We start from the raw sequence: 20,595 nt of genomic DNA, 5'->3' as shown, positions 1-20,595 counted from the left end.
TTTTTTTTTTTTTTCTTTTGGAGACAGGGTTTCACTGTGTAGTTCAGGCTGGTCTCCAACTTGTAGTGGTCCTGCTGCCTCAGCCTCCCGAGTGCTGGGTTTACAGGCATGCGCCACCACATCCAGTTATAGCTAATTTTTAAACCTCGGATTCATTCCCACATATTAAAGGAAGAAAAGCAAATTTAAATGGTCAAAGTAAAATGAAGTAATACTATTTAAGTAAAAAGTATATGAGTATATTTTGTTAAGTACTATTTCAGAAGTATCAAAAATTGGTGAAGTATGCAAGATTGTCCCTATTGGCACATGTCTGTAAGCCCAGAATTTTGGAGAGCTAAGTCAGGAGGATCTCAAATTCAAGCCCAGCCTGACCAGTTTAGCAAGACTTTTGTTTCAAAACTACGAAAGGGCTAGGGACATAGATCAGTGCAGAGGCCTGGGTTCATTCCCCAGTACTGTGCTCCCTGCCCCGAGAGGTCAGAAGGATTGGAAGGAATTCCAGCTTTGCCTCTGTGCTCCGCTGGGTCTGTTGCAGGTAAAGGATACCCCGATTTTCTGGTTGCAGCCACATCGTTCTGTAGGATGAAAGTGTAAGACTAGCATAAGTGCCTGAAGGACAGAACTCACAGGTGCTATTTTGAAGCTGGTCTTTCTCAGAGGCAGTTTTTTCCTTTGGTGTTCTCCATTTGAGTTGAGTTGGTTAGTTGTTAAGGGACCACATTGTAAGAGAAGTATAGTTGTTTAAAAATTAGATTCAGACTTAGTGTAAAAACCTAAGAGATCCACTTGAACAGGTTGGATCTCATTCACTCAAGGGTGTGTCACCCACACCAGTCCAACTCCACTGGTTTGGATCATTCGTGTTTCTTGTTTATTTATGCAGAGGCTGAGTAGTTAGAATCAAGTAAATGAAAAACACATGTGCTGCCTGCAGCCCCACCTTACAAGATTATATCAGCCAAAACTCCAGTGAGACTGGCCTTTTTCAGACTAGTTTTCAGGAAAGTCCTTAATAATATTTTGGAGTATTACATCAATAAAATAAATGTAACAAGCCTTGCCTTCTCTTCCCCTCTCCTCCTCATCACCTGATTTCACCTCAGAAATGTATGCATGTTTGTTTGTTCAGTCGACATAAAGCCTACAGTGTGGGCATTTTGGTGAGTGTGGAATTCGGAAGTAAATAACATGGATCCTCTCTTCAGCGTTTCTGTGTAGTGAGGAGGACTGGCAAGTGAATAGCTACAATGTGATAAATGTTTGTCCGTATCCTTTGAGTATTAAAAATCATCCTCCAGGGCCAGGGATTTCAGCCACCTGCCTTGCAAGAGCAAGGACCTGAGTTTGATCCCTGGTACAAAAATCACCCTCCAAATACCAGTAGTTGTTCACATATTCCTACATATTTTCAGGGATCTAAAAGTTCCCTTTTTTTGCCAGATAATTCTTTGTTGTGGGTGTATGGGGAGGCTGCTGTGTGTGCTCTGGGTGTTTAGCAGATGACCAGCATCCGCCCTCTGCTGAGAGAACTAGAGGTTGCTGGATGACCCCTGGAGGACAGAGCAAGAGGCAGGCAAGTTAGATGGGAGGTGTCTCCCAGGAAGTGATTGGGAAGGGTACCAGAGGACCTTCCCAGCGGGCCAGCAGGGGGCGCCCAGGGATTCTGCGCAGTGGCTGAGTGAGGTGGCACAGTCCTTACTGTTGCTGGAAGTATTCTTTTGTGAATATAGCTGGGATGGGTCTATTTTAAGATAAGTTCAGTAAAGCATGCATCTGAAAAAGTACAAATTTATGTAATAACAAATATATAAAATACTCAGAGGTGCCAGGGCTTTTGCAGGAGTATTTTGGAAGTGCAGCTTTGCTTGTGTTGTGTCTGCTCATAGAATTACACTTGTGTCCTATCCAGTTCCACTGTGCCTTTTTCTCCTGTGTGCCACCTTGCTGGCACATTATGACTTCATTTTCTTCCCTTGTCCCATCAAGTCCTTCTGCCAACAGCGCTCAGTCTCTGAGTTACTGCTTTCACTGCTTTCCCCTTAGAAAGACTGTCAGCTGTCCGCCTGCTATCGCATGTGTACAGTCTGACCCAGTTCTGGCTGTTGTTGTATGTGTTCTTGTTGCACAACTCTTGCCACAATACTTTTTTTTTTTTTTGCTATGATTACATTGGCAGGAAAGTAGTTAAAGTGGATAAGATTTTGGGAAAAAATAAATAGACAAAATTTGTTGCCAACCATATTGATCGCATTTTTCTAGCATTGTTTCATGTTATATTTATATTCAACTGGTTGGTTGGTTGTGTCTTACATAACTAACCATCTGTACAGTATTTAATGACAAGAAATGAATCAATTTTGTTATGCTTTTAAAATTATATTCAGACTTTATTATTTTTGAGGTGTATCATTTCTGCTCAGGAAGTTATTGTGCCTATCATAAAAATTTATGATTATTTGAGTATTTCCGGATGGCAAAAGTACTTTAAAAAGTACTACAAAGACTTTGTAGGAAATGGTTAAAATTTCATTTTCATTTTTATCAGAAGTCCACTAGTAAAGTCCATATTACTCCTAAATTTTGTTTTGAGAAGTGCCTTAAGTCTACTCTATTAGCTAATCAGATGAAGAGGCAGCAGTTGAAATTTAACCATATCTTATGTGTGAAGCTGCCAAGTAGAATTACTGTATTACAAATAGTGAATAAGTTACCACAAGGTGCAATTGGACTATATTGCCACTGTCTTAGCAAATGAAATTTATAAGAAATACTTATAACTTTATGACCTTTAGATTATAATTAACTTTTAAAGGTTTTAAAATATCCAAGCCTTTGTGTACCATAGGAATGCTATTTTATATTCATAACAGACTAACATAAATCTAAGTTAATGATGGCTAAATATTAGAATAAGTATATTTCATGTACATCATCTGTTTGCTAATCTTCTCCTTATCTGTTTAACACAGTATAATAAATAAGTGCTTTTTTTTCCTCAGCCACCTCTGTCAGAGCTGTCTTCACATCTCCCCAGTTAGCATCTGCTTTGGTTACAGTTTCTAACAAGGGCTGAAAAAAAGATGAGGCTTAGGGTTTTCTGGTTTTTTTACAAGTTAGTAGTTGACAACATAAATAACAGATAAGGAAATAACTTTTTTTTTTTTTTTTTTTTTTTTTTAAATCACAATGTAGTTGAGAGTGACCTGGAACTCACTATGTAGCCCAGGCTGGTCTCAAACTCACAGTGATCCTACTGCTGCCTCAGCCTTCTGAGTGCTGGGATTACAGGCATGCGCCGCCACACCCGGCAGGAAATAACTCTTGAAAGCACAGCATTACGGTTCGAGAATGTTTACTAGGTGGAAAATGTACTTACTATCTGCCTGATATTATTTATACATGTTTAAGACTATTGCCTTGCCTTTTTGACCATGTCATGTTTACACAGCCATATATAGTCAGGATAAATTCAAAGACATAGAACTGCTAAGCCAACAGATCCATGTATCTGCTAATTTGCAAATAATAGTGTTGTCCACTCTTCCTCCCTGGGAGTTATTACAGTTTACATCCCACTTGCGTACAAGGGATTATCATTTTATCACCTTGCCTACGTAATTATGGATTGTTTCTACTCTGATAGGTGAGAAAACAGATTCAGTGTGGCCATATATAGAAATTGAGCCACTTTTGTTTTTTATAAACCATATTTTTATACTTCTAGACATTTTTCAATTTTTAAAGTAGCATTTATACTACAAAAAGAGGATAATTCAAGATAATCAATTTGACTTATTGTTAATAATATAAATACTAATTCTTTCTAAACATGTATTTGCGAATATCACATAAAGGCTTTTCCTTTTTCCTAAAATGAAGTTTGGGAGTAATCAGTCCAAGCCAGAGTTCACAGTGGACCTCAAGGGGGCAACGATTGAGATGGCCTCAAAGGACAAATCCAGCAAGAAGAACGTATTTGAGGTAGTAATTTTTTTTCTAAGTATAGCTCACATTCTTAACCATAGTAATTGAATACTCTCTTTAGGGAATAGTCTTTAATTTGCCTTATAGTTAGGACAAAATTGGTGATTAAGTCAATTTGTGCCGTAACGTAATGGGGGAAAGACAGTATAAAAATCAGCTTCATTTGCAGAAGTAACCAGAACTGAGACTGTATTACAAGCTTTTGTTTCATAAATCCTGCAACAGGGAAGATGATGCGATTCCCTGTACTTACCAAATCTAGTGTTAAAAAATGAATGAAAGGAAATACTGATATTGGGAGGCTTACAAGTATGGAGCCAGGGATGTATGCAATATCTTGTACGTTCTCAGTTTAAAAAAAAAACCAAAATCTTAAAAAAAAAAACAAAACCTTCCTACTTTGTCATTCAAAGCTCTCCACAGTAATATACGATCCTGTATCTTTTGTTATTATGGAATGTAACCGACCACTTCAAACTAGCAGCTTAGCGAAAGTGCCATTTCTTTCTGGCACAGACTGTCTTCTGTTCTCACTTGGGACCATTGATGAGCCTTGAGAGAAGTGGGGTGGGCTAAGCTCAGGTGACCTTATTCACGTGGTGATGTTGGTGCTGGCTGATGGCTTGGCCTCTTCTCTGTGACCTCTCTGTTCTTAGGGAAGCTGCCCCACCCATGCTTCACATGGCAGTGGGAGGCTTCCGGAGTGTGAGAGTTGACACTTCAGGCTTCTCAAAGCCAAGATCTGCAGTCACACATCACGTTTGGTGTATTCTATGCAAGTATTCAGAGAGCCAGCCAAGTTTTTATGGTTATGGGGCAATAAAGGCCCACTTGTTGGCAGAGGAGAAGCACATCCACTGCAGAGGAAGTGCGTATATGGATCAGAGGAATCCTTGAGGCTGTCCCACAGTCTTCCAGACACCAGCGTTCCCTGTGGCCTCCTGACTTGTTGTCTAGGCAGATTGGGTTCATTGCTATTCCCCAAGTAACGCCCTGTGATTGTTGCTCTTCCTTCTTTGCCGTAAGCACCAGCCCATGCTAGTCTCCGCTCATCAGGTGTCGCTTACTTTCCAAGACTCATGACAGACACCACAACAGTGATTTTTTTAACTTTAAAAATATATATTTTAGTGTATTTTAAGTTTTCACTAGATTATTAAATGTTTCTATTTTCCCTTCAAATAGAGACTGTTTTTTTCTTTAGTTCCTCTAACAGAGATCAGCGTGCATTGAACACTCAGTGTTGGTTGTCTGGCTTTACCAGCTCTCTGGAAGGATGCATGAAAGGAATCAGTGTTTCCTTATCTAGCTTTGCAGTTTCAGTAGGTGATTACAGAATGAAAAGGATTCCATGATCAGATAAATTGGGGAAGTAGTACATATTTCATCCGTCTTAGAAAATCGCAGTACACCCTAGAATACCAAAGGCCTGAGAAATTTTGAAGGAGAATATCTTACTACACTTTGTTCATTCCAGTATTTTCCAAAATAATCACATAATTTTTCAAATTTATTTTTTGAGAGGTACCTTTCTTTTTTTCATTTAAAACTTAAAAAAATTTTTATTAGTATATGTGTGCAATACATAATGAATATGTTCATCAAAGGGAGTTGGTATATACATATATTGTGTCTTAGTCCTTTTCATGTCCCCTTCCTATCTCCTCCTTTCCTTCACCCTCCATCCTTGTATTCCCTTTCCACCCACAAAAGTTCTGTCTCCCCATTTCCTATCATCTATCTTTTATTTTGTTCTCTAAATCATTTATACTTTAGCTTTCTCATATGGAGAAACCATGCAGTATTTAACCCCATGTCTGATTTATTTTGCTTACCATTTTGGTCTCAAGGTGCATCCATTTTCCTACGTATGACTAAACCCGTCCTTCATGGCTAAGTAGTACTCGATTGTCATATTCCCTTTATCCATCTGTTGATGGATATATAGGCGGTTTTTAAGATTTAGCTATTGTGAGTTGTGCTGCTGTAAATACGAATATGTATGTATTTTTTAAATACAATATTTTAAAAACTCTTTTGGAAAGATATCCAGAAGGTGTATAGCTAGGTCAAATGCATTTCTAGTTTTAGTTTTTTGAGGACTCTCCATACCAATTTTCACAGTGGTTGCACTAGTTTATATTCCTACCAGCAGTGTAGAAACATTCCTTTTCCCCCACAACTTCACTGGCATTTCTTTTTTGATTAGATGATGATAGCCATTCTTTCAGGAAGGAATACGTTTCATAAACATTATTTGGGGAACTATGGTTTAGGAATATGCTTGAAATGTTATTTGGGAAGCATTACCATATGTTCTAGGAAAAACAGATTCAGTTAGCAACCAGAAAATATAAGGAATACTTTTTCATAACTGCCTCAAAATTCTTCCTCAAGAAACTATAAAAAATTTTCAACCAGAGAGATTATACGTGAATTATTGTCTTCAATTTATGATTTGACAATTTAATAATAATTTTGCCCAAAAGGGATGTGGTATTTGTTGTTCATTCCTTGTTTTTGTACTCAGCCAATGTTTTCCTATGTAGTAGGCAATACTAAAAATATACCCCTAGTCTTTTTTTCTTACTTATTTTTAGAGCCAAATAGATAAGGTTCTCAGGCTATGTAAACAAGTTTCTTTGCGTTTCAATTTTAATTTTAAGTGCTTTGGTACTTATTTGATATGGCTTTATTTTCAAATAAATTATACTAGGTTTACTAAGATTTATGGAATTTTTGAGTTGGAGGTTGGGCTCTTAAATTGCTAGATGTTTATATTTTATTCTGAAAAACCTCATGTTTTATAAAATAGACTGGCATTAGTTTATACTATAAGATACTCTTTAGCTGTGTAGTGCTATAGTACATGACACTTAACCCTGCTGGCTGCGTTGTAAACTTGGAATTGAATGTGTTCATTTATTTGGGGAAGCGCTGTACTGACCATACTCTCTTCCCTTCCCCCAAAGCTGAAAACTCGTCAAGGCACAGAACTGCTAATTCAGTCTGATAATGATGCCGTTATTAATGATTGGTTTAAAGTTCTTAGCAGTACAATCAGTAATCAGGTATGTGTTTACTCAGGTAAAGTTTTTATTGCAGAACTGTTTTTCTGATTGCTTACTGAACATTTATTTTAATTTGCATAGTAAAAGGCACTTTATGTTTTGACAAAGGTAGGAAAGACAGCCACTTTAGTGCAGTCCACAAGGGTGGGTGATGGAAAAGATTTAAAGATTTAAAGATAATCTAAAAGCACTGTTTGATGCCAGCAGATTTGAAATAACATTTAGTACAGTAGGCAATGGTCAGAAAAGACATGGTTCCAAAAGAAGGGACAAACAGCTCCTAGTACCTAATGTGTGTTCAGTGACTGAATGAGCTGGATATATAGTACTCTTCTGTGGAAAAGTTTTAGGCAAACTTGTGGAATGGAGCCGCTGTGGTTACCTTTTCTTTTCTGATGATCCTTCTGCAGTTTTTCTATACCTTGCCTTGGGAGCATGTTCAGTACCCTTCTGTTCCTGATAAATTTCTTATTTACATAACAGCCAAAAACAAAGGATGGTGGTTAGCACTGGGGGCTGGACATTTTCAGACTTTCTAGTCTCGCTTTTCACTCTATAGAGACCTGGCTTTGCCCTGAGGGTCACATATTAGTGACAGAGGTGACACATGATACTTATGGAAGCAAAGGGAACCTTTACCTCTCCTGGCAGTTAGCTATGCAGCTGGGTATATATAAATTCAGCCTTTATCGTTTGTGATGTGTTTTATATTTCTGAATCTTGTTCCTTTCCATTTATTCCTGAAACCATGGATGACATACCTTTCTATCTTTATATCCCAGTAAGACTAACTTCCAGTTATCTTCCCTTATCAATCCATTCCTAAAGTCATTGTTGTGTGAATCTTCATAATGTCAACTTCTGTTTAGAAACCTCTGACTCCCATTAAAATTTAGCCATCTGTCACTTCTCGGCCTTTTGGCTAAGATCAAGTGTAAAATTCAGCCATCTAACTACAACCTCATCCAACTTTAGTGGTACCTCAGTTCATGAACTTAATTCTTTCCATGAGTTTGGCCACAAACCGAATTGGTCTCAAACCAAATCAAATTTTCCCATAAGGTCAACATCGATCCTGACCATTGAATTTGACTTGGTTTGCAACCAGAATCGTGTAAAGAATTGTTTGTGAACCAGGGTACCACTGTATTCAGATGTACCTTCTACTTTTCCCAGTGTGAATTCCCAGTAATCTGTTTACTGTCCATGAATGAACGTGCATGCAGTCATTCACCAAAATCTAAGTACCTTGTGCCCTGGGCAGGTAGCAGGCAGACACCACACATATTTCTGTGGAGGTTACAGAGATGAGTCAAAGATGAGAATGAGACTGGTAACTGAACAGTTAATGTGACAGATGTAAGGAGTGTTAGGATGTAAGGGCATACAACATAATCTAAAAGCACTGTTTGATCAGGGACTTAACCTAGGGTAGTGGACATGGAGGCCTTGGGGGAAAGTGCTGTTGTATTTTTTTAACTGAGGCCTGCAGGATTAAGAAACAAGTCAAGTAAAGAGAAGAGTATATTATTGATTAAGAAATTGTAAAATGCATACTCTTTCCTAAATGTCAAAAGATACCAAGGGTTGTATGTAGCAAGATATGTGCAAGATTTCTCAAGGAAAATTAGGAAACTTTGTTGAGAGAATTGAAGAAAAACCTAATTAAATGAGAAGTATATAGTGTTCATGAACTAAAAGATTCAATTCTGAAGATAAAATTTTCTTCCAAGTAATTTGTAAACAAAATAATCCTAACTTTTCTAGTGGGACTTGACAAGCTTATTCTAAAATCCATATAGAGATGCAAAGGGCTAAGCAGTACCCGAGAAGACTCTTGAAAGTAAAAGGACTTGTATCATATATCACACCTTATAAGGCTGTTAATAATTAAGCCTTGTTCTATCCATGCAGGGAGAGACATACACACCTGTGGAATAGAGTAAAGAACTCAGAAGGAGATCCACATGTATGTGGATACTTTATGTCAAATCAAGCACTGTAGAACAGCAAGGAAGAATAAGCTTTTCATTAAATGGTGCACTTACAACTGGATATCTGAGAAAAAGTGGTTATCTGTCCTTATACCATATACCCCCAAAAGATTTCAATAAGGACCCCCATTTGAAAGACAAAGTTTTTAGCTTTCAGAATTCAGTCCCAAAAAAAACCCCCAAAATTCAGTCCAGTTTTTAACCTCTAAAAGTTACCTTGATTAGCATGAGATGATTTCTAGGATTTGTTCCACTTCGTAATGTCCATGCATCTGTCTTACACTCTTATCACAGTATAATACTGTGGTTTTTTATATTGTTGTAGTTAATATAGTTGTCACATCCGTAAATCTTATCTGTTGTCACAGAATATAGCTGTATTAAGTTTTATCACCATGGGTTTAGCTGGCCCTTCTCAGTGCTGTTAGTGCACATGATAGTCTCACCATCAGTTTAAGCTATTATCCTGTGCGTTAGCAGCAACATTTTCTTTTTGGAGATCAAAATTAATGCCACCAAGGTAGAAAATATGTTTAAAGACTTACAAAATATCTAAATCATACATACTGTATACTAACTAGTTTCCTAAAATCAGATAAAAATTACTGCTTCTGAAAATTATGCTATTACAGTTAATATAGGAAGTAATGTGTGTTTGGGAAACCTCTAACCGATAGGCAATAGAAACTGATGAAGCAGTAGAAGAGGAGATACCTGATGATTCACCAGGAATAGAAAAGCAGGATAAAGAAAAGGACCAGAAGGATCTTAAAAAACTTCGTTGTAAGTTGTTCTTTTCTTATTTTGCTAATGACTTTGTTCTCTTAGTTTTTTCAGAGGTTTCAAATAAATTCTTATATACTGAAAGCAGAGTACAACCTCCAATGTTAGAAAAAGTTGCGAGATTAGGTACAGCCCAGTGTTCTTGTACTCTTGTTAACTCATTATTTCATTTTTCAACTCATACTATGACTCCCTGTGGTATATTAATTTTAAGGGTATTGCAATATGTAAGATAAATTATTATAATGCACTTCTTTTGAGGCCTCTAGGAAGCTCAGCTTTACTGACTTATAAAAACATAATTGGGGCTGTGGTTTTAAGTGGGTCCACGGCCTGTCTTGCGAGCAAAAGGACCTGAGTTCAATCCCTGGTACCGAAAAACAACAACCACCAACCAAATGCAGTTAAGTGTTCACGATTCCACATAGAATCCTACACTTGTAAGTGCAGAGTCAGGGGCTGTGTACCATAATTCCCTGCTGAACTCTCTGCAGCTGTGTCTGGACTAGCGTCTGTCTGTGCTGTGCACGGCATATGTTCATCTTAGATCATGTACGCAGAGAGAGCCGAGTGAAAGCTAGGAAGAGCACTTTCTCAGCGAGACCCTTGAGAACTATGTTATTGAAATAGGCCACTGGCTGTGACTGCACTCAGTTCAGTGTATTTTAACTAATTCACATGTTGAAGAAGTTTTTGGCCTTCATATGAACTGAATGAATAGGATATGAGTGCTTTTCTCCTTCATTTGTATGAAGATTAGGCCTGTTACTGGCATTGTCACCACGCAGCACTGTCAGTATGAAATTCTTCTTATTCTTTATTAATATATTTTTGTACTCTCAGCTTTCCCCAGATACACTTATTTTCAGGAAATATAATATTTAAGTTTTCATTATTGTAACTGATAAATTAGGACCATTTTCCAGGTAGTTCTTTGTTTTGTTTTGTTTTTTGGTACCAGGGATTGAACTCAAGGCCTTGTGCTTGCCAAGTAGGCGCTATGCTGCTGAGCTAAATCCCTGGTCCTCCAGGCAGTTTATATAGTACAAATACTTTTGAGGCATTTTAGCTCATAGTACAAATCTATATATTATTAAGACTTCTCATTTAATCAGATAGGAAGTTTTACAGATTTTGTATGTGTGTGACATTATTCTACCTTCTAAAACTGATGAAGAATCCAAGAAATAGGTTGAATGTTTATGAAATGATGAATATAATTTAGAATAATTAGCGATATTGACACAACACCAGAGAAGATACAGGTGTGGTCAGCATTTCATGATAGAAATGAAAAGTTTTGCTTAACATTGGGTCTGTGTTACTTTGACTCTTCACATGTTACTCTTAAACTACATCATAACTGGACTAATTGAATTTGTACTGTGATTTTGACAAATGAGAATGTTTTGAGTGCTTGGTGGGAAACATTAGAAAAAATTTTATGAAATGTTAAATATCTGTTTGTCTTAGCTATGAAAGTATCTAGCATAGATTCTTCAGAACAGAAAAAAACCAAGAAAAACTTAAAGAAGTTTCTTACACGACGCCCCACTTTGCAAGCTGTGCGTGAAAAAGGTTACATTAAAGGTAGGTAAGAAAAGTAATGTTTATAAAAACATTTGAGTGTTGGTCAAAATCACAAATAAGACATTTTAAATTAAAAACAAAATTTCCCAAATAACAAAAATGTTCTTCATTCTGTATTCATGAAGTTTTCAGATACAGTGGTTCAAAGACATTTTGAGCAATCAAATTTGTTTTTAAAATTCACATGTATAGATCCAGTGTTGGCACATGGGCAGGCATATGTATGTTAATTAAAAATACTTGAGGGCTGGGGATTTAGCTCAGTGGTTCTGCCACCTGCCTCGCAAGCACAAGGACCTGAGTTTGATCCATGGTACCCTCCAAAAAATAAAATGTATCCGGAGAAAAATCGTTGAGTATTTAATAAGTGCTGGGCAGGAGCCTAGGTGTGAGGCATGCCTGTTGGTGCTCAAGAACTACCAGCTCCCTGCTCTCGTGGGACCCACACTCAGGGGCAGACAGACGAGACCATTTCAGGTGGCAGCAGGTACCCTGACTCTGACATAGCAGTGAGCCTTTTAGCGGGGTATGTTGGAGAAGGATCCTTAGAATATTTTTCTAAGGTGCTAACAATTTAGCTGGGACCAGGAGTGAGGAGAAGAAGCCAAATTTTGGGAAGAAGGAATAGAAAGTAGAAAGGCTTTCAGGTAAAACTGAGTTTTGGTGTTCAAGAATTGTTTGAGGTGAGTTTGCAGAAGTAAACAAGGGTGCTTGTCAGAAAAGTTGAGGGTCACGTGAAAAGTGTCGGCATCCCGGGTATTTTCTAATGCATTCTGAGTGGTTTAGCCACTCCCTGAACTTAGCAAGGTGGTTCATCTTTAAAAATAAATCTCTTTCAGACCAAGTATTTGGAGCCAATCTTGCTAATTTGTGTCAGAGAGAGAGTGGCACAGTGCCAAAGTTTGTGAGGCTGTGCATTGAGCATGTCGAAGAGCATGGTAAGAGAATAGTTGGACTTTGTTTTTTCACATTAAGCAAGCCTTCTCATTGTTTCACGATCCAAATATCTAGGATTTTTATTGAGGCAGCCGAAAGTTCCTTATAGTCTTAAGATGTTAAGAAAAGCATTTTGTTTGCCAAAACACTTACATGTTTACTCTTCAAGTTAAGATCCCCGTAGGCATCTATTGAGTGTTTAATATGTCATGATTAATTAAGCATCTGGTAATCTTGGAAGCCATTTGAAGTTACCATTTGCTTACAATGAAGAAGGTAGTGATTGTAAAACTGAGTTTATTAAGAAATGATGGAGTGGTGTAGAAGATCTGAGATTATGTTTACTTACAAGGAGAAAATTTCCTATAATAAAAATGAGGTGGCATTTTAAAACTAAATCAACTATAAAGTAACTAAATAGACAAAAAGCCTTTTTAATGTCATTTTCTGAAAATAGAGGCTAATTTCTATTTTGTTTAGTTTTAATAATACTTATGCTAGATTGGTATGAGTTGGCTGTATATTGACTGTAGTCATTAGTTTACATCTGTATGTCATTAGAAATATTTTATATAATTAAAACACTTAGTAATTGACTTGTGATGTGGGCAGTTGCAGGTCCCTTGTCTCACTGACTTTGTCAGTGTAGCATCAGGCACACTACTTGCCTTTCTTTGAAGGTAAAGGAAAGCACGTCAGATAAGGCACTCCGTCTGTTAAGCGTGTGCAGCATGATCAAGTGTTTTGAAGAGAGTTCTTCAGTGTGTGCATTTACCTTAGAAAATCTTGTACCAAAAAAGTGAATAGGTTGATCCTATCTGTGGCTTCCTCTCGTAACTGTCCCCAGGTGTTTGCAACAGTGTATCTTAAATTGTTTGTGTTTTAATTTTAATGAACGAAATGTTTTTCTTGAGCTAAGCCACGGTCTCCGTTATAAAGCAGAATTATTGCTATTTACTAAACAGAATTCAGAGTGAATTGCCACTCTTTTCCTCCTGCCAAATGTCTATAAAAAGCCATTTAGAGGAAGAATTTGTGCCTTCGGTCTTAGCTAATGCTAATGAATAAGAATTCTGAATGGGCATCTTCAGAAAGTCTTTTAAACACAAACTATCACTGTCTCTTAGGTTTGGATGTTGACGGGATCTACAGAGTAAGCGGCAACCTCGCGGTGATCCAGAAGCTGAGGTTTGCTGTCAATCATGGTGAGGTCCTACTCTGCCATTTACATGGAAGTATCGCTCCTGGCTTAGCATTTGGTTCTTACAAATGTCCTGCTCCTACTGTTTTCAGATGAGAAATTGGACTTGAATGACAGCAAATGGGAAGACATCCATGTCATCACTGGAGCGCTGAAAATGTTTTTCCGGGAGTTACCAGAGCCTCTGTTTACATTTAATCATTTTAATGATTTTGTTAACGCAATTAGTAAGTATGGAATTCCGCACACTGTTCTTCTAGATACTGAAAATTCTGCTTGATCTTTCTACTTTGACCCAAGACTTCAATGCAATGTTTTACTACAGAAATTTTAAATATAACCACCAGATGTCACTGTGTATTACCAAATACCAGCTTTAAAACTATGTCATTGCTTTCAGTTTCATAAGAATTCGTTGCGAAACGTCTAGTTTTTTTCCCCCCAGAACAAGAACCAAGACAGCGTGTTGCTGCTGTTAAGGATCTAATCAGACAGTTGCCAAAACCAAATCAAGATACAATGCAGATTCTTTTCAGACACCTCAAAAGGTAAGAAGAGAACTGCAGGGCTAGGAGGTCTGGTACAGTGCAAGTGGAAGCCTCGTGTGGAAGGGCCACTCAGACCAAGGCTTTGATGCCTGCTTTGCTGCGTGCTCCCTCTGATTCAGAGAAAGATGCTCAGCTCCTTTTACTGCCAGTTCTGCATGGGTGGAATCATTTGGTGTGAAGACTGCACTAGAGTAGATTCGTGTTTCACTTAGCACATGGTGAGTGTTCAGTGTTGCTGAAGTTAGTATGAAGATGAGGTTGGTTGTTAAGTGGGGTGTATTAAATTACCCTAAAATAAAGCCATCACAGCTTTATGTTATTGCGCAGCCACTCTACATTAGCCAGTTTTGTTCAGTGTTAAAAACAATATCAGAATGCTAAAGTAAATGACCTTGGCTAGATTTTTTTTAAACCTGTACAATTAAAGTTTCACTCTTGGCACCCTAATGGAATGTCGTCATCCATTTGTGATACCCCCCCACCCACCCCAGGGATGATCATTGTTACCTGAATTGTAACACACATTTCAGTCTGTGTTCTATTTTTAAAATTAAACTAAAAGATCACACGTTGAAAGTGTTGCAGTATGTGTAATTATACCTTTCAGCTGTGTTTATTCAAAAGCAAGCTTCATGTGGCATTCAGATTGAATTTTGCTCTTTAAAATAGTTTATGTGTCACCCTAGGAAAGTTAGCAATAGCTGTCTTCTAAATGTAGCCTTTTAGGCTTAAAATACAATTTGAAAATTTTCTCTATTTTTAAGTTTTCTCTTTTAACTTTTTTTTTTTTTCCTTTTCCTTAGAGTTGTAGAAAATGGAGAAAAAAACCGAATGACCTATCAGAGTATAGCGATTGTTTTTGGTCCCACTTTATTAAAGCCAGAAAAAGAGACTGGAAATATAGCAGTTCATACTGTTTATCAAAATCAGATTGTAGAATTAATTCTTCTGGAATTAAGTTCCATCTTCGGACGTTGATTCTTATGGAAGATAACCTGTGGGATAGAAGCTGGATGCCATCAGATTTCAGATCTTTATACACAGTCTGTTTTATTTTTGGACCAAGCAGTGGCTCTTTTGATTTTGCACTTTGTGAGGGGGTCAGAAGGGAAGGGAGTGTGAAGATGCCTGTTAGGCCCTACTGTTTGCTGCTTTCTTGCGAGGTGATAAAACTGTAATTTTGGATTCATTTTACCATGAATGTTTGCATTTCCTACTCTGAATTTCAGTAAAAATCAATACTTAGAATTCTAACCAGTCATATACACTGGATAATTTGGTAAGAAAAAGTACATTTTTCCCCCCATCAAACTGGATAATGTAGAATTTCTTCTCATGAATTGTACGTTCTTCATTTGGTGAAACAGTACTATCATTTATCTTGAAAACACTCTTGGGCATTTAAAACAAAATGAAGTGTATCCTATTTGAAACCTGTGTATCTCTTTTTCAGGGTTTTGCATGCAGTGGCAGCGTAAGTGCTAGAATCCATGGTAACCTAACTACTATAGCCCTTGGTGAGGCTTGCTGTTGCTCACCATGGTTCACAGCTTCCTTACTGGATATCGTAGTTGTTGTTTAGGCAGCACACTAATTCTACTGAAAACACTGTGATGTACTGGAGTTTTAGCTAGCATAACTCAGTTCAGGGTATTTTTTAGCTGTCTTGCTATACAGAATTGTAGCTAACAGTCCTAATTATATGTAGTGCCATACGGAGTTCTTGGTGTGACCTTGTGGAAACAGACATATTTGATGTAAATGTGGGCTAAGGACGTAAGGTCCTTTGGCTTGTGTATATAGTTGTGTTGTATAGCCTCAGAGTGCATTCTAACCCTGCATTTCTAATCATGACATTGGTAATGTTGTCCATGAACATTAGGTTTCCTCCAGGCATAGGCCTTTCCTTAGGAAAGTTAGCTGTGTGCACTTTCAGATTTTAATTTCATCTGCAGACAGAATACTGTAATGCAAATGGTACTGGAAAAATACTGAATAAACTTGCTAAATGTAGTGCTCTACAAGAGGAAACTTTTAGATTATTTAATATGTACAGAATACATTAGAAAAAGATTATTAGAGGATCCCAGCTCTCCAGATTGAATAGTAGAAACCATGTGTAAATTGGATGCTGGGTAGGAAATAACATTGCCAAATTTGAGAGTTTCTTTACATTACTAATGTAGATTGATTTGTATAATAAAACAGGGTTGGAAGGTTTTGTTACAGGGAGCATGGTCTGTTGAAAATTTTTTAATTGTATTTTTCTAGATTAACTGCTGTATATGAAATGTCTAATAAAGAAAACTATAAGAGGTTTAGAGATTTTTTTCCATTGGAAATGTGCATTTTGGTTTTAAATTTTTTGTTTTTCATTTACTGTCATATTCTTATACTTCATCTAAAAGATCAACTGAATCCAGTGGTTCCCGTGCCATATAATGCTTTTCTCATTTTACACTTTTCTAGTCCTTTCCGTGTTAACACCTCTGTGCCCAACACACATTTTATTTCTTCATCCATATTTGAAAGTGAATGATTTGACCAGTGTTCTTTTTCCTTAGTTACACTTAAAATTTACAGATTGTCTTCCTTAGGAACTTTTTTTGGGGTTGGAGTGGAGGGAATAACCTGTCTAAAACTTCTCCCTTTAATTGTGGTGAAAAAAGTATTGTATTTGTTGTTGTGATCTTGTTAAATGGATAACCAGCCAGACTATTTGACAGCAAAAGCAGATTGTTTTGGGTGGAGAGAAGATGTCCCAAATCAGAATGCATTTGCCTAAAGATGTCGTTATTAATACAGTATGCTTTAGGGGGCTGGTTTATATCTCAACTTTTATACCAGGAAAACAGACTCAAATCTGCGATCTGTGATTTTTCTCTTAGTGGTCATGAACATATCAAAGATAAAAAATTGTCCTATGTTTCTTGTTTCAAAGTGCATATGTGTGTATGTGAAGTCCTAAGTGTTTTATTAGTCCACAGCTAATCATTTTATTGTAATATGTGTACAATAAGATCAGTGTTTTGTGTTTTCATTCTTTGTGAATTAAAAATTCACACTTGTTTTTGTAATAACCAGTAATATTTTCCTGTCTTGGCAGCCTGAATTTTTAGTAGAAAATACATTAAAAAATAAAAATAATTTACAGTGGAATTTATTTATAACATAAAAATCTTGGAAATTGAAAAAGTATATTCAAATACAGTGTAATAACTCCACTTAGAAGAAAGACACTTAAATTTTATAGCAGTATACTTTGCCTTTATTTTACAAAATAAATTTTGAAATATCTGCAAGAGTGATGCTGTTTTAGGTGGAGGCAACTCCATAAACAGTTTTTTTGTATGTGTGAGAAAAACACAAATGGAATAATTCAGCCAGTTTTGGGATAGGGATTGGTTATATGTGTTTGTAATAGAATTCACCCACACATACATATATGTAAATATGTGTATGAATATGGCAGTTGCTAACAGATAAGTGAAAACTCATCAATAGTAATAATGGCCATTGCCTGGAGCCCTTTCTGTTGTTTTCATTCCAGCCCATGCTTCTTGGCAAACTCACATTGGTTGGGTATTAAGGTAGTAGTAAGGAAGAAAGATTTCTCTGTAATTGTGCCAAGAGCAGCTCACGAGAGAAGCTTCTAATTAAATATTTAAAGTAAACATGTAGTTCCCCATGACAGTTATTCCTCAGACGTCTTTAGGCACTTTTAAAGAACTCACAGAAGAATCCACAACATGTCATTTGGCTAAATAATCACATTCCAGTGATGTCAGGCATTCACTGGTCTAATAAGAGATGAACGTTCCAGTCTTGCATCTGTGTAGAGAATTAAAGAAGGTGAGAAGAGAAGGTTGTGTAGAGTTTACTGTGCTGTGTGGACTGCGTCCGTCACCCTGACAATCCATGTTTGTAGGAAGCACTTCTTCGGCTGTGACTAGAGAGGGTGTTTGATGGGGACCAGGCTGTGTGTTAGTGTTGAAGGTGGGGCATGGTTTTTGTTTCTATTTTTTAAGCAGTTCTCCAGTACAAGTAATGTCTTCCTCACTGCAACTTTAATTTGAGATAAAAGAAACAAACAAGCAAATGGGGGTACGACACAACCAACAGCCTTTCAATAACGGTTTATTTGAATCTGTTGGAACTTCATAAGCTGTAAACTCAGGCCAAGCAGAGTTGGATTTAGTATTCCAGAGAATGGGGCAGAGAATGCCTAATGAGACGTTGTGCAACTGCTAAGACAAGGGAGTGCTCGCGGAGAATCTCAATTAGGCTTCTCAACTGGAGTTCTGTTGACCAGTGGTGGCTGTTAAGTAGAGTCAGCTGGATCGAGCTTTTACAAATTAGCTTTGTGCGAATGTGGCACTTAAATGAACTCTTTCATTTTCTTCATTGCTTCGCTTCTCCCACAGGGGGGGAAAAAGGAAAGAAAAAAAGCACTTTCAGAGTACTCTGAAAAAGAGAGCACTTGTAGAACAAGGTGACTGTTTAACAAACCACTACAATGCGTATTTAGAAAAGTCTGGTTTCTTATTTTTTCTCATCGACCCTCCCCCCTTTGCCTTCTACTTTTTTAATGTTTTCAGAAAAGCTACTGTTGGTAGTTTATTGATGCTGGTAAACAGATCTTTCAGATCATATAGTTGTGGCTCATACAGCAAGTCACGTCAGAAATTGTGGGATCGTCATGGACCTTGCATTGTTGATGAAATCCATGGAAATGTCAGAGTGACAGATGGCCATTACCAGCAGTCTCTGCAGAGGTGGGATCAGGACCGTTGTAAAGGCTTGGCTTGGTGACCAGGTGGATTTCATCCAGCATTCAAGGCCTCCTTTTTCTCCTGGGCATTTTGAGAGTTTATATTTAGGCAAGAAAATAGCAATCTTAGATGCTCAAGTACAGGAAAGACCGAAAGGTCCCTCACATTCACAGATTTTTAGCGAAACAACAGAGGCCCAAAGTGATTGTGAAAGCCTGAAGTCACACGCTTAGTCTCTGAAGCAGCCATACCCAGGCTGAGGGACAATATTTTGATTAGTTATGTTAATTTATTTAAAGTTGGTGATCAGTTTAAGTGTAGTAGTGCCCCCCTTTTCATGGGGATCCAGTGAGTCATCTGGTGGATGTTTAAAACCATGGGTAGAACGTTGGTCTGCTTTTGTGAATAATTTCAACCCATAATTGAACAAAATGGAAAATTGTGTCTGATTGTACAGTACATACATTCTTGGCATCCCCTAAGCAAGTCAATGTAGCAGCTACTTAGCATTTACATTGTCTTAGTTGTTACAAGTAATCTAGAGATGATTTAAAGTATGTGAGAGGATGTAATTGTAGGTGCATAGGTTATAAGCAAATACGATGCCGTTTTATGTAAGGGACTTGAACATCTACAGATGTTAGTATCTATCAAGTGGAGGGGCAAAGGGGATTTATCTTTGAGCTAATCCCCTTAAGGGTATGAAGGAACCAATGTATTTTTTTAAAAAAAATATGTCCCATTGCCACGTAGTTCAGAGCTTTGGTTTCCTAATGCCTTCTGTGCATCACTATACCTGACTTTGGGGCCACTGTCAAATAAGAGTTACAAGCACTGTGATACAGGAGAGAGAACTCAGATTGCTGCTGAGGGACTTAGTGGATGGGTAGTGTATATAACGTGGATACAATGCACAGAGAACTGGTACTCAGTGATACGTCACAAGATTTTAAAACAGTGCTCAATTTAAAACAACTTGTTTATGTCTAGAAATTTCCCCATAGTATTTTTGGGCCATGTATTAGCTTTCCATCACTTTAATGAAATGCCTGAGTAAGTAAACTTACAAGGAGGAGCTGTTTATTTTGCCTCATGGTTTCAGAGGTCTCAGTCGATGGCTGCCTGGTCCTGTGGCTTTGGGGCTGGGGTGAGACAGAAGGCATCATGATGGGGAACACATGAGGAGCAGATCTGCTCACTTCGTGGCAGCCAGGAAGCCAAAAATGAGAGTGTGCTTTGAAGGGTACACACTCAGTGACCTTTCTTTCCCTACCTCCTGTTCCTGCACTTCCTGTGGAGTGGCGCTGGCTGGAGACCAGGCTCCCAACAGATGGCTCTTTGGAGGGCACAGGAGATCCACTCCGTAACAGACCAGAGCACAGCTTAAAACTTAAGGAAGCAGACTGCTCCCAGCGTGAGATTTGATGAACTTTCAGTGTTACAAATACAGCAGGCGAACCCACAAAGGGCAGACTGGGTTGTCGGGAGGCGGTGAGCGCGGACTTGGAGCGCCTCTGCCCGCCACGTTCTCTCCTCCCTGTCCGTCTGTTCACCCCTTGTTTCTGCAGTCCTGGAAGCAGGACCACGGTGGGTGTTTGTTTCCTCCCTGAGGCAGAGCCACGATGTAGCTCAGCAGCACAGAGCCTGCTGGGCAAGCTCATGGCCCTGAGTTTGATTCCTGGTACAAAAAAAAAAAAAAAAAAAAAAAAAAAA

At 37.9% G+C, this 20,595-nt stretch overlaps 1 protein-coding gene across 9 annotated transcripts in view; it reads left to right on the top strand.

Annotated features, from left to right (window-relative positions):
- Arhgap12 (Rho GTPase activating protein 12) overlaps nt 1–17,197 on the top strand; it is a 92,976-nt gene extending 75,779 nt beyond the window's left edge. For 4 of the 9 annotated variants that reach the window (XM_010621322.2, XM_010621321.2, XM_010621320.2 and 1 more), the window contains 9 exons: nt 3,883–3,984; nt 6,960–7,058; nt 9,730–9,835; nt 11,309–11,425; nt 12,265–12,363; nt 13,489–13,566; nt 13,655–13,789; nt 14,008–14,110; nt 14,914–17,195. In XM_010621322.2, the coding sequence (XP_010619624.1) occupies nt 3,883–3,984; nt 6,960–7,058; nt 9,730–9,835; nt 11,309–11,425; nt 12,265–12,363; nt 13,489–13,566; nt 13,655–13,789; nt 14,008–14,110; nt 14,914–15,088 (1,014 nt within the window). In that variant the 3' untranslated portion in view covers nt 15,089–17,195. Of the gene's footprint in view, nt 1–3,882; nt 3,985–6,959; nt 7,059–9,729; nt 9,836–11,308; nt 11,426–12,264; nt 12,364–13,488; nt 13,567–13,654; nt 13,790–14,007; nt 14,329–14,913 lie in introns of all 9 variants that reach the window. The other 5 variants (XM_010621327.2, XM_010621326.2, XM_033765635.1 and 2 more) reach the window with 3 other exon arrangements.
- Nucleotides 17,198–20,595: the final 3,398 nt, after the last annotated feature.

This window comes from Fukomys damarensis, unplaced genomic scaffold (genome assembly GCF_012274545.1).
Source record: "Fukomys damarensis isolate Sample0158 unplaced genomic scaffold, DMR_v1.0_HiC HiC_scaffold_19, whole genome shotgun sequence".
Classification (NCBI taxonomy): domain Eukaryota; kingdom Metazoa; phylum Chordata; class Mammalia; order Rodentia; family Bathyergidae; genus Fukomys; species Fukomys damarensis.
The sequence above is the reverse complement of the archived record's forward strand: the minus strand, read 5'-3'. Positions and strand labels throughout refer to the sequence as shown.